We start from the raw sequence: 12,733 nt of genomic DNA, 5'->3' as shown, positions 1-12,733 counted from the left end.
TTTTTTATTTCACTCTCCTTCTATATAATCTGCTTCATATCTACCTCCATACACATATTTATACACAACCTTCTAGCTTTACAAGTAAGACTTTTAAATTTAAATATGATAACAAAGTCATTTTATTTTATATGTGTAAATATCAAATATGGCCCAGACTTAGTTTTACCATTTTTTTAATATACTTTAAAGTCAAAGTCATATTATTTAGTTTTAATAAAATAAAACTCGAAAAGCCTCCTTGTTAAGAGGATATTAAATGATTAGGACAGGATATTAATGTCATCTATCGTTGTAAGTAGGCATGGACCTTGGCTAAACTGGACAAATTGCCTTTTAGGCCCTTACGCCAACCAGGATTTAATTAACATGCTTTTTAAAAAAGAATCACTTCAACTTTTAGCTCTAGCAAATAAGAATACTAAAAATATTTCAAAGGAATAAGTCTTTGTTACGAAAAGTTAAAATATAATGAATAGGTCTATCATTACATTGAAGACAAACGCTCCATAGTTAGGGGGATATTATTGTCATCATGTACATTTGGCCAACAATTTTTATTTCAACTAGTCATCTTATTTAAAATTTAGACATGAATATCAAGAAAAGCCTCGTAGTTAGGAGGATATTATTGTCATCTCACCTTCTTTGTTTAAAACAAATATTAGACTTGTGTGTTTTAATTGTGCAAGGATATGAATAGGTGATTCAAAATATAGATAATTGTCCTTTATTAAAATCCAATTTTTAAAAGCAACCAAGAAGGATTAATTAAATAAGCTAATATTTACCTCCTACTTCGGTTAACACATGGGTTGACATGTCTCATTTACTTTTTTGACAAGTTTGTCCGGTATCTCCAGCAACTAAGTTGAGAAGGGAGATCTATTGAGTTGACCAAAAGCTAATTGTTAAAAGGATATTAAATGAATAGGTAAGTTACCTATTGCTCTTTTACATTCTTATATATTTTGACCGTTGACCATCTTTTTTTTTCCTCAGTCAATTGATTACAGGAAGAGGTGTTGGGATCACCCAGCCCATACCAGTTCGAACAAGGAACCAAAAGCTGCAAAACTATGCCAAAACAGAGCACAAAAAACCATAAAAGCAGCAAACCCCAAAATGGATTACCAGTATGCTCTAAACAAGGTATTCCTTGACAAACCTGCTTTAGCCAAGGCTTCCGCCATTCCATTCTTACCTCGATTTGTGACTTCAATCTGAACCTCAACCATTCGCCTTAAACTTCCTTCAATATTCGCGAACAAATTCCTAAACGACCACGGCTGAAGATGACTATATTTCAACCAATCCGAACCAGTAATTGAATCGCATTCTATGACTATATTTCAACCAATCCGACATAAGGCCTAGCACCGATTCGAATTCTGACATAACGGAATCAACCCTACCCTGCTCAATATTCTTCCCATCGCTGCCATTGTTACCCGTCAAGGACTGGCTCGCATATTCGACTTCAGGCAACCCCTGTTCTACCACTCTAATGGGAAACCTAGAACTCCCCACCTCTAGAAAAATCAGATCGTCAACCTTTTCTGGTTTCATGATGCTGACCAGCTTTGGCATACTAGCAAAACAACTCGCCTTGTTGGGGTTCTTGCCCAGTGCAATTAAATCACCCCATACCCCTGCTATTCTTTTAAAAGACTTGTTACCCACCAAGTTGGGACATGCAAGGGAATGATTCTTAGTTAGATTTCCAAATAAAATAGTTTAAATTGTTAAGATATTATTACCGGTCTTCGTCTTAATATTACAAGTCATCTTATTATTGTTAAGAGGATATTATTAACATCTTACGTTGTTTTATATTTGGAAGTTTCAACTTGATAATACCTAGCTCATAGATCAATCTTTGAGAAAACTCTAGCTCCAGTTAGCTGATCAAAAAAGTTCTCAATCCTGGGCAACTTAATATGGTCACTTTTTCTGCTACCTATAATCAATACATAATCGGAGGGTCTCATCCTTCTTCGTAACAAACAATATTGGTGCACCCCAAGGCGAAACACTTGATCTGATGAACCCATTATCTAACAGTTCTTGTAGTTGAACTTTCAACTCCTTCATGTCTGCTGGAGTGATTCTATACAGCACACCTATTATAGGAGCGATCCTTGAAGTCACATCAATAGAGAACTCCACATCTTGAATTTAGGTCCATTTGTTAGCGTTGTTATAATTCTTTTGTTAAATTTGTTGGCATGCCATTTTCAAATTAAAAAATATATTTATACTTGGTATCCAAGGAGCAAAAGAAAATTACATTGTAATTGACTAGAATTAATTTAATAGAGAATTTTGATGGTGTTAATAATCCTTTTAAATTCGCATGAGCGTTTCAATTAGAATAACATATTTAGACTAACGAAAGACATTACAAGAATTCAGGTGCCAACTTATGTTAGAATTAAACTATAGAGATTCAATTTCAAATTTGAGTGAAATATAGAGATAAACTTGCAATATGCAATATGCAATATGCCTTAGTATTGCACCTAACACTTTTTTATGTAGTTGAGAATTTTATAAAGATATAGATATAGACACAGACATAGACATTTTTTTATTAATTCACACAATCGTGTGTGTATATACTATTACAGAAAAGAAAAGAAAAAGGAGAAACAAGTCACACAATGTTGAATAGGTAAGGTAGAAGAAGTAGGAATCCAGTAGTATATTATGGGGTGGCTGTCAAATTTATTTAATAGTATTATTAATATAAAGAAGTAGACAGCCTCCGTGGGTCACACAGCACAAACTGATAGAGATAAGCATGGAGCAATATATGATGCAAAAAGAGTCAGGTTACTTGCAACCGCTCCACATGATTTGTGCTGTCAGGTTTAGAGATCCATCTCCATTTGCATGGATATGAGCTTCGGCGGAAAATGCACCCCCACATGATAAGGGCAAGTTGTCAGAGCTGTCGTAGGGCTGAAGGATGCTCACTATATCCTCCCAAACAATATGGTTTTCGGTCGGAATGATCTTAGTAGCCACCTGATATATAGTTTAATTAATTAATTTCTTCTACTACAAAATCAAAATAAATGAAAAATATATTGATTAATTAATACCTTACAATCAGTGGTCCAAAGAATAATCCACTTAACCCTAAAAACATCATACACCAGGCCTCCGTACAGACCGTCGACTAGCATATTCTGCGCAAATGGAGTGGGTAATGAATATTTTTTAATCGTTACCGGAGCACCTTGGTATTTCGAATACATCAAGCTCGCAAGGCAGTCATCAGAACCATTCTTAAGCTCACCTTTTACCACTTTGTGAGTTGGAGGACAAGCCATTTTTAACTCCTTTTTTAGTTCACTCTCCTTCTATTCTGCTTCATATCTACCTCCATACACATATTTATACACAACCTTCTAGCATTACAAGTAAGACTTTTAAATTTAAATATGATAACAAAGTCATTTTATTAAAATATTTAATAACATAACTTCAAATTCAAAGTCATATTATTTGGTTTTAATAAAATAAAACTCGAAAAGCCTCCCTGTTAAGACGACAAAACCCTTATAGTTAAAAGGATATAAATGTCATCTATCTTGGCATGGACCTTGGCTAAACTGGACAAATTGCCTTTTAGGCCCTCACGTATGCCAACAAGAATTCAATTAGCAGTGTCCAACGGTACTTTGAAAATATATTGGGAGATAATTTAATTAAATTGAAGACAAAAGCTCCATAGTTAGAGGGTTATTATAGTCATCATGTATATTTGGCCAACAATTTTTATTTGAGTATGTATATCAAGTAGTCATTTTATTTAAAATTTAGACCTGAATATGAACAAAAAATTTATTGTCATCTCACCCTTTTTTTATAAAATAAATATTAGGCTTGTAGTTAGGAGGATATTATTGTCATTTCACCTTTTTATACAGAAATATTAGGCTTGTGAGTTTTAATTGCGCAAGGATATGAATAGGTGATTGAAAATATACATAATTGTACTTTATTAAAATCCATTTTTAAAAATTACCAACAAGGATTAATCAAATAAGTTTATATTTAATTAACATGTTTTTAAAAACTACCGATAACTATTGGGTGCAGTGGTAAGGAAGGAACATTACATTCCCGAGAGAACATCTAGGTTCAAGTCTTGAAGGTGAAATTGTTAGGGCCCCATCATGAACCGTAAAATAGACATCGCAAATACCAAAAAATCATATTTCTTTTAAACAAAATTTAGTTGCCAGAATACATCGGTTCCCTTGCTCCAAATAATTGTTCTAGTTCTTGTTTGTATATTTTACTTGCAATTTTTATATGAGTAGGTGTATCAAGTATTCAATTTATTTAAAGCAAATATTTTTTAGTTTTAATTAATAAAAATGAAAATGACAAGAACCTTATTGTTAAAAGGATATTAATGACATCTTTCATTTAAGTTTTAACTTTGCAACTAGATTTTAGTGACACACTTAACATGATGTTTGTATACGAGTATATGTTGTCTGATTATGTAAATTAATGTATCTATGAATATGTTATATGTCCATGCATGTGACTTTATGGCGAAACCGATTTGTTTTTGTTGAGTTTGTGACACACCTGTTCTACAAAGTGTGGAATTCCATGCCTTCTGATTTTTGTTATTGTACAACTGCATGTCTTACATGCTTTTTATTCAAATTCTATATTTGTATTCCATGTCACATTTCACGGGGTTGGGATAGTATGGTAAGCAGAAATATCTGTTAGTTTAATGATTTGCACTATCTGGTGGGTTAACCACATTTCTATTCTGCCAGCTTGACAACAATTATAATGGTTTGACCACATATTTCTAACCTGATAGTTTGACTGCAATTCTGGTGGCATTGTTCACAATTATCTGTTGGTGCGTAAAATCCGAAACCTGACCTAAATATTATGGCCAGATCTGGAGGGGTGACTACGGCTCAGTTGAAAATCCAATAATCGTTGAACACATATAAACGTGACACTAGCTTTCACTAAGTAAAAATCCAGTTATTTAAAGAACTCATCTTAATCAATTTGATGAAACCTTTGATTATTTATACTTTTAAAACATTTAAGTTTGCAATGGAATTTTAATCTAGTTCGAATTTGTAAAATGCGATTTGTTATTGGAAACCTTGGTTTTGGATATACAATGAATATCATAAGAAATACATCAAAATAATTAAAAACGGGAAATAAAATAAGTTAAAATTCAAAATTTAAAAAGAATAGTCCCAAAATTATTGAAAGAGAAGGAACTAGATTTTTAATTAATACTAAACAAAAACATTTATCCGAGCTCCTGCCACATCGACTCGTCCTAAATTTGAAGGTTACCTAAAAGTACACAGAAGTAGGTGAGCTTTCGAGGTCAGTGTGTAACTCATAATAACAGAATCACAAATTTAATTTAAAACATGTTTTCAGAAATCATTCAAACATATATTTCATAATAGAGCAGAAACTGAACATATCAAATATAGAAACACAATCCTACCTCCATCCGCTACACACCATATCTGACCATCCCTACACACCATATAGGGTATATGTACCTATCCAACCCTACACACCGCTTAGAGACTGTATGCCACTTTTTCAGAACATTTGCAGTTTAGCTGCCAGATCCTAAGGCATTAATTCACCGGTAACAGAAATATATGTGTGTCTGAGCCACCAAATACGTCAAATAGAATAAACTTCCTACACTTCCTCTGCAAACATATATCCCATACAATGCTCATGCAAAAATATAGATATAAAAATGTATATGACATATATGTTTATCATGACAGATACAGATTTTTTCGTTCGTTGTTTTCTCGAATTTTTGTTACGCACATGGATGTTTTCTAACATGGGTTACAAAAACGAATATACCAACACCTAAAAACATCATACACTTAACGGATTAGCCAACAATAACGGATCCATTTCAGAGGATATGCTCCTCAATTTTCCTAAAAATACCAATCTTGTCCCCACCAATTACTCTAAACAGCCACAATAGTTCCAAATTTGCAAAAATCCCTTACCTTCTAATCATCAACACCTTCAAAATCTTGAGTCGCTGAAGGATTATTCGTTTCTTGAGTTTCCCCTAAATCTTGAGTTTCCCCTAAACCCAGCTAACAATTAACAACAATAAGACACACCAACAAGGCTATAACCAACGAAAGAAGATTTCCACAATGAAGAAGAGAAAAACGATAATTACATGTGAAAAATAAAATAAAATAAAATAAAATAAAATAAAAGATAAAGATAAAGAACACAAAAATTTTACGTAGAAACCCTTTCGGGAAAAAACCACGGGCAGAGGAGAAGAAAATTCACTATGTCGAAAATTTGAATCAATACAAGAGGAATAGGCTATGTCTATTTATAGGCTTGTAAAGCCATATTCTGGTAGGATTGAAACACCTTATCCTAATCAATATAAAATAGATGGAGTTTAATAAGGTTTAAAAAACCTTATTCTAAAATAAAATAAAAGAAGTCTAGTTCTATATGGATTTTACTTTTATTTTATTTTCCATCGTATTTTATTTAAATAAGAATTTGAGTCACTTAATTCTAACAATCTCCACCTTGACACAAATTCTCAATGAACAAGTTTTTCATCGCGAACTTTCAATAAACAAGTTCTCCACCTCTTCCATAAAACCCCTTAAGGGTTTAACTTCAACAATGAACACCAACCAAGTCTAAACAATACTCAAACTTGGTTATAGGAAGTGACTTAGTCATCATATCTATAGGATTTTCATGAGTACTAATTTTGCTCACAACAATATCACCACGAGCAATAATATCACGAACAAAATGATACCGAACATCAATGTGTTTTGTTCTCTCATGAAACATTTGATCTTTTGTAAGAAAGATGGCACTCTGACTGTCACAAAATACTGTGCTGATTTGAAGGTCTTCATTGAGTTCACTAAATAGTCCCTTCAACCAAATAGCTTCTTTACAAGCCTCAGTAGTTGCCATGTACTCAGCTTCAGTGGTAGACAAAGTGACTGTAGTCTGCAAAGTGGCTTTCCAACTAATTGCACAACCTCCGATTGTAAAGACGTAACCTATGAGAGATCTTCTTCTATCAAGGTCTCCAGCAAAATCAGCATCAACATACCCTATGACTCCATCTTTAGTTCTTCCAAACTGTAAGCAAACATTAGTAGTGCCTCGTAAGTATCTTAAAATCCACTGAACTACTTTCCAATGTTCTTTACCGGGATTTGCCATGTATCTGCTAACTGCACTGACTGCATATGATAAATCTGGATGTGAACAAACCATAGCATACATGAGAGATCCCACTACACTAGAGTATGAAACATGTGACATGTACTCAATCTCATCATCTGATTGTGGAGACAAAATCGATGAAAGTCTGAAATGGGCTGCTAAAGGAGTACTAACAGGCTTAGCACTCTGCATATTGAACCTGCAAAGAACTTTCTCAATGTACCCCTTCTGACTTAGGTACAATTTACTTATTTTTCTATCTGAGAATCTCCATACCAAGTATCTTCTTTGCTGGTCCTAAATCTTTCATCTCAAATTCTTCACTTAGTTGGGCTTTGACCTTTCTTATCTCTCCTTTATCTTTTGCTGCTATCAACATGTCATCAACATAAAGAAGTAGATACACAAAAGAACCATCATTGTTTTTCTTAAAGTAAACACAACTGTCTAAACTACTTCTTTTGAAATCATGAGAAGTCATAAAGAAATCAAACCTCTTGTACCACTGTCTTGGTGACTGTTTCAAACCGTAAAGGGACTTTCTTAGCAAGCAAACATAGTCCTCTTTTTCTGAGACTATAAAACCCTCTGGTTGTTGCATGTAAATATCCTCCTCAAGTTCTCCATGCAGAAATGCAGTTTTTACATCTAACTGCTCAAGTTCCAAATCATGCATGGCCACAATACCAAGCAAAACTCGAATCGAACTATGCTTAACAACTGGAGAGAACACATCTGTGAAGTCCACTCCTGGAATTTGACTGTAACCCTTTGTAACAAGCCTTGCTTTATATATGGGTTCTTCAACTCCTGAAGTCCCATCTTTCTTTTTAAACACCCATTTACAATAAACAGCCTTTTTACCTTTAGAAAGTTTCACAAGGTCCCATTTCTGTTTTTGTGGAGTGATTCCATCTCTTCTTGCATAGAAAACATCCACTTTTCTGAGTCTTCATAGCTAACCGCCGCAGAATAATTAGATGGCTCTTGATTCGCATCTATATCTTCAGCCACATTTAAAGCATAAGCAACTAGATCAGCCTCGGCATACTTCTTTGAAGGTTTAATTTCTCTTCTAGTTCTGTTTTTGGTGATAGAGTATTATGGTGAAGAAGCAACTCTATTCTCAATTTTTGTTCTGGCTTGAGGAGTTGATTCTATATTAATCTGATGCTTCACCTGCTTTTGATTTTCTTTATTGGAAGAGTCTTTAAGATATAAGTTAGGTAGCATAGCATTTTCATCAAAAACAACATCTCTGCTAATCACAACATTTCTATTTTCAAGATACCATAACTTATATCCTTTTACACCAGCTTTATAACCAAGAAAAACGCATTTAATAGATCTCAGTTCTAATTTTCCATTATCAGCATGAGCATATGCAGGACACCCAAAGATCTTTAAATCAGAATAATTAGCAGGATTACCAGACCATACCTCTTGTGGAGTCTTTTTCTCAATGGCAACGGATGGAGATCGGTTGATCAAAAAACATGCAGTAGAGGCTGCTTCTGCCCAAAATGACTTCGGTAAGTTGGCATTTGACAACATAAATGGAACCTTCTCCATGATCGTTCTGTTCATTCGTTCTGCAACGCTGTTTTGCTGTGGATTCTGACGAACTGTTAGGTGTCTCATGATTCCTTCTAACTTGCACAATCTATTAAACTCATCAGAACAGAACTCGAAGCCATTGTCTGTGCGGAGGTATTTTATCTATTTTCCCGTCTGTTTTTCAATCATAATTTTCCAAGACTTAAATGCGAAAAACACATCGCTTTTCTGCATCAGGAAAAACACCCAAACTTTTCTGGAAAAATCATCAATAAAAGTTAGCATATAATTAGCTCCACCTCTCGAAGGCACTCTGGATGGCCCCCACAGATCAGAATGAATATACTCTAACCTTCCCTTCGTGTTATGGATTCCTCTAGTGAATCAAACTCTCTTTTGCTTCCCAAAAACACAGTGTTCACAGAAATTCAATTTGCAAATTTCTTGCCCATCAAGAAGTCCTCTTTTGCTCAATTCTGCCATGCCATTCTCACTCATATGCCCTAGGCGCATATGCCAAAGTTTAGTAATATCATCATCTGACAAGGAAGAGGAAACGACAGCTGCATCACCAGTAACAGTAGAACCCTGCAAAACATATAACTTGGCAATCTTTTTCTGCCCTTTCATCACAACAAGGGATCATTTGGAAATCTTTAAAACCCCACTTTCAGTTGTGTATCTGTACCCTTTTGAATTAAGAGTACTCAACAAAATTAAATTTCTTTTCAATTTTGGAATATGCCGTACGTCACTAAGTGTTCTGACAACTCCATCAAACATCTTAACTTTAATTGTTCCAACACCTGTGATTTTACACTAAGCATTATTTCCCATCAAAACAACACCTTCAGACACTGTTTCGTATGTTGTAAACCAATCCCGATTGGGACTCATGTGGAAGGTGCAGCCTGAATCAAGTATCCACTCCTCGCTTACTTTAGAATCATTGACAAAAGCGACTAGAAGTTCACCATCGCTGTAGTCTTCTACAACATCACCTTTACCAGAATTTTCTGGTTGTTTTCCCTTTTGATTCGCAGCCTCCCTTTCAATCTTATTTTGTAACTTATAGCACTCAGATTTAATATGCCCTTTCTTCTTATAGAAGTTACAAGTTTTACCTCTGTTTGAAGACTTCGATCTACCCTTAGATTTACCAAGAGGATTCCGTTCCTGTGTCCTACCACGATCATCATCAGCATTCTCATCTTGTCTTCCACGAACAATGAGACCCTCTCCCTGAGAGTCAGGTTTAACTACAAGATGCTTCATCTTATCATACGAGGTTAAAGAATCATAAACCTCATCAACTGTGAGAGACTCGTGGCTATATAAAATTGTGTCTCTAAATGTTGAATAAGACGGGGGCAATGAACAAAGTAGAATCAACCCTAGATCTTCCTTATCATACTGAACCTCCATGGCCTCCAAGTTTGAAAGAATTTCTTTAAACACTGTTAAGTGTTCGTGTACAGACGCACCTTCCTCTAAACGATGAGCATAAAGACGCTGCTTCATATGCAACTTGCTTGTTAGAGTTTTCGACATACATATTTGTTCTAGCCTCTTCCATAATGCAGCGGCAGTCTTCTCTTTCATCACATCCTGCAAAATTTCGTTGGACAAATGCAGATGTAATTGTGTTAATGCCTTTCGATCCTTACGCTTCTTCTCTTCATCTGTTAATGTCGAAGGCATCTTATCTATCCCTAGCAGGGCATCCTCTAGATCCATCTGTGCAAGAACTGCTTGCATCTTAATTTGCCACAACGCAAATCTGGTGTTACGATCCAGCAGTGGAATTTAATACTTCAAAGTCGCCATTACCGTGATCGAGATGAATAACTTGGAAGCTCTGATACCAATTTGTGAAAAATAAAATAAAAGATAAAGAACACACAAATTTTACGTGGAAAACCTTTCGGGAAAAAACCACGGGCAGAGGAGAAAAAAATTCACTATGTCGAAAATTTGAATCAATACAAGAGGAATAGACTATGTCTATTTATAGGCTTGTAAAGCCATATTCTAGTAGGATTGAAACACCTTATCCTAATCAATATAAAATAGATGGAGTTTAATAAGGTTTAAAAAACCTTAATCTAAAATAAAATAAAAGAAGTCTAGTTCTATATGGATTTTACTTTTTTTTATTTTCCATCGTATTTTATTTAAATAAGAATTTGAGTCACTTAATTCTAACATTACACATGCATTTGTTGTGGATTCTCCACAGCTCGTGTGAGCAGCATCGTGTAGCTTACATTCCGACCCATAGCTCGTGTGAGCAGGCCTATTTCACAGCTCGTGTGAGCATTGATGTAAATGAAATGTTAGGATTATATGTAAAGGCACACTATGTGTGAGCTTTCTCGAGTATCCACTGTAATTCTAGATGGTTCAATGGGTAAGAAAATGAAGTGAAATGGTAAGTATGCAAATGGAATGAATCATGATCTTATGGCAACATTGATGAGTTAAATGATGTGTTTATATAAGGAAATTTACTTATCTTCTGGTTGAACTCATTTGTATGATGAACAAGTGTACTAACTTGTGAAATTGATGATGTTGTATAGGCTTAAGCCAAACTTATGGTATTGGTAATGATTTATGACTAATCTATGAATTGTATAAATGAAATGGTAAGTTAAGTTTAAGTTTATACGAGCTTACTAAGCACTCGTTGCTTATGTATTTACTTTCCTTTTTTTATAGATTATCGGAAGCTCGTCGGAGACCTATCACACTATCCAGCAGTCAATTCGGTAGTTTGAGTAATTTTGGCCAAGGTTAATAATGACATGTATAGGTTGTTTTGTGATGGTATTTTGTGAATGTAAGTTTTGGTATGTTTGTGCCATTGAAGTTTATGTTTGGTTGATTGGCTTGTAATGCTTGTTAAGTTAGGTCTTCTTGATCGCCTTTTGGTAATTGAAATGTATGGTCTTTTGGCATGTTTGTGATGGACTGAAAATGGTCACTGTGATGTGTTTTGGTAGGTGTTTGAATTAGGTTAGATGCTTATGATATGGTCAATTTTTCTTTGGTCTAATCCATAATGTTTTGACACAGTTGAGGTGCCTTTGAATGGCATATTTGTTAGATGAATTAGAATGTTTGAAATCACATGTTTATGTATGTTTTAAGGATGTTTAAATCCCTTAATTGTGTACCCAAATGGAATGGTTAGTTATGCATGAAATAGACTTGAAGTGGCTTGATTTTAGGTAAATTTGAGGGTTCACACGGCCTGGGACAGCCTCCACGGGGTCACTTTGTTGGATAGGCAAATGGAGTGGGTAATGAATCTTTTTTAATCGTTACCGGAGCACCTTGGTAACTCAAATAATTCAAGCTCGCTTGGCAGTCATCAGAAACATTCTTAAGCTCACCTTTTACCATTTTATAAGTCGGAGGACAAGCCATTTTTAACTCCTTTTTTATTTCACTCTCCTTCTATATAATCTGCTTCATATCTACCTCCATACACATATTTATACACAACCTTCTAGCTTTACAAGTAAGACTTTTAAATTTAAATATGATAACAAAGTCATTTTATTTTATATGTGTAAATATCAAATATGGCCCAGACTTAGTTTTACCATTTTTTTAATATACTTTAAAGTCAAAGTCATATTATTTAGTTTTAATAAAATAAAACTCTAAAAGCCTCCTTGTTAAGAGGATATTAAATGATTAGGACAGGATATTAATGTCATCTATTGTTGTAAGTAGGCATGAACCTTGGCTAAACTGGACAAATTGCCTTTTAGGCCCTTACGCCAACAAGGATTTAATTAACATGCTTTTTAAAAAAGAATCACTTCAACTTTTAGCTCTAGCAAATAAGAATACTAAAAATATTTCAAAGGAATAAGTCTTTGTTACG

General features: G+C 34.4%; 1 protein-coding gene across 1 annotated transcript; it reads right to left on the bottom strand.

Moving 5' to 3' along the window:
* Positions 1 to 2,567: 2,567 nt before the first annotated feature.
* Positions 2,568 to 3,393, bottom strand: LOC121227864 (uncharacterized). Its single transcript, XM_041110744.1, has 2 exons — positions 3,108 to 3,393; positions 2,568 to 3,030 (listed from the first exon to the last, which is right to left on the bottom strand). The coding sequence occupies exons 1-2, from the start codon at positions 3,336 to 3,338 to the stop codon at positions 2,836 to 2,838; spliced, it is 426 nt and encodes a 141-aa protein (XP_040966678.1). The 5' UTR covers positions 3,339 to 3,393; the 3' UTR covers positions 2,568 to 2,835.
* Between the last annotated feature and the right edge of the window lie 9,340 nt (positions 3,394 to 12,733).

Source organism: Gossypium hirsutum, chromosome A04, assembly GCF_007990345.1.
Source record: "Gossypium hirsutum isolate 1008001.06 chromosome A04, Gossypium_hirsutum_v2.1, whole genome shotgun sequence".
Taxonomy (NCBI): Eukaryota; Viridiplantae; Streptophyta; class Magnoliopsida; order Malvales; family Malvaceae; genus Gossypium; species Gossypium hirsutum.
This window is presented reverse-complemented; position numbering and strand designations above follow the sequence as displayed.

Bases quoted from the DNA above. Each gene is read 5' to 3' on its own strand.
- LOC121227864 (XM_041110744.1), bottom strand. From the start codon at position 3,338: ATGGCTTGTCCTCCAACTCACAAAGTGGTAAAAGGTGAGCTTAAGAAT. The intron at 3,031-3,107 runs GTATTAATTAAT...ACTATATATCAG, and splicing joins TTTGGACCACTGATTGTAAG to GTGGCTACTAAGATCATTCC.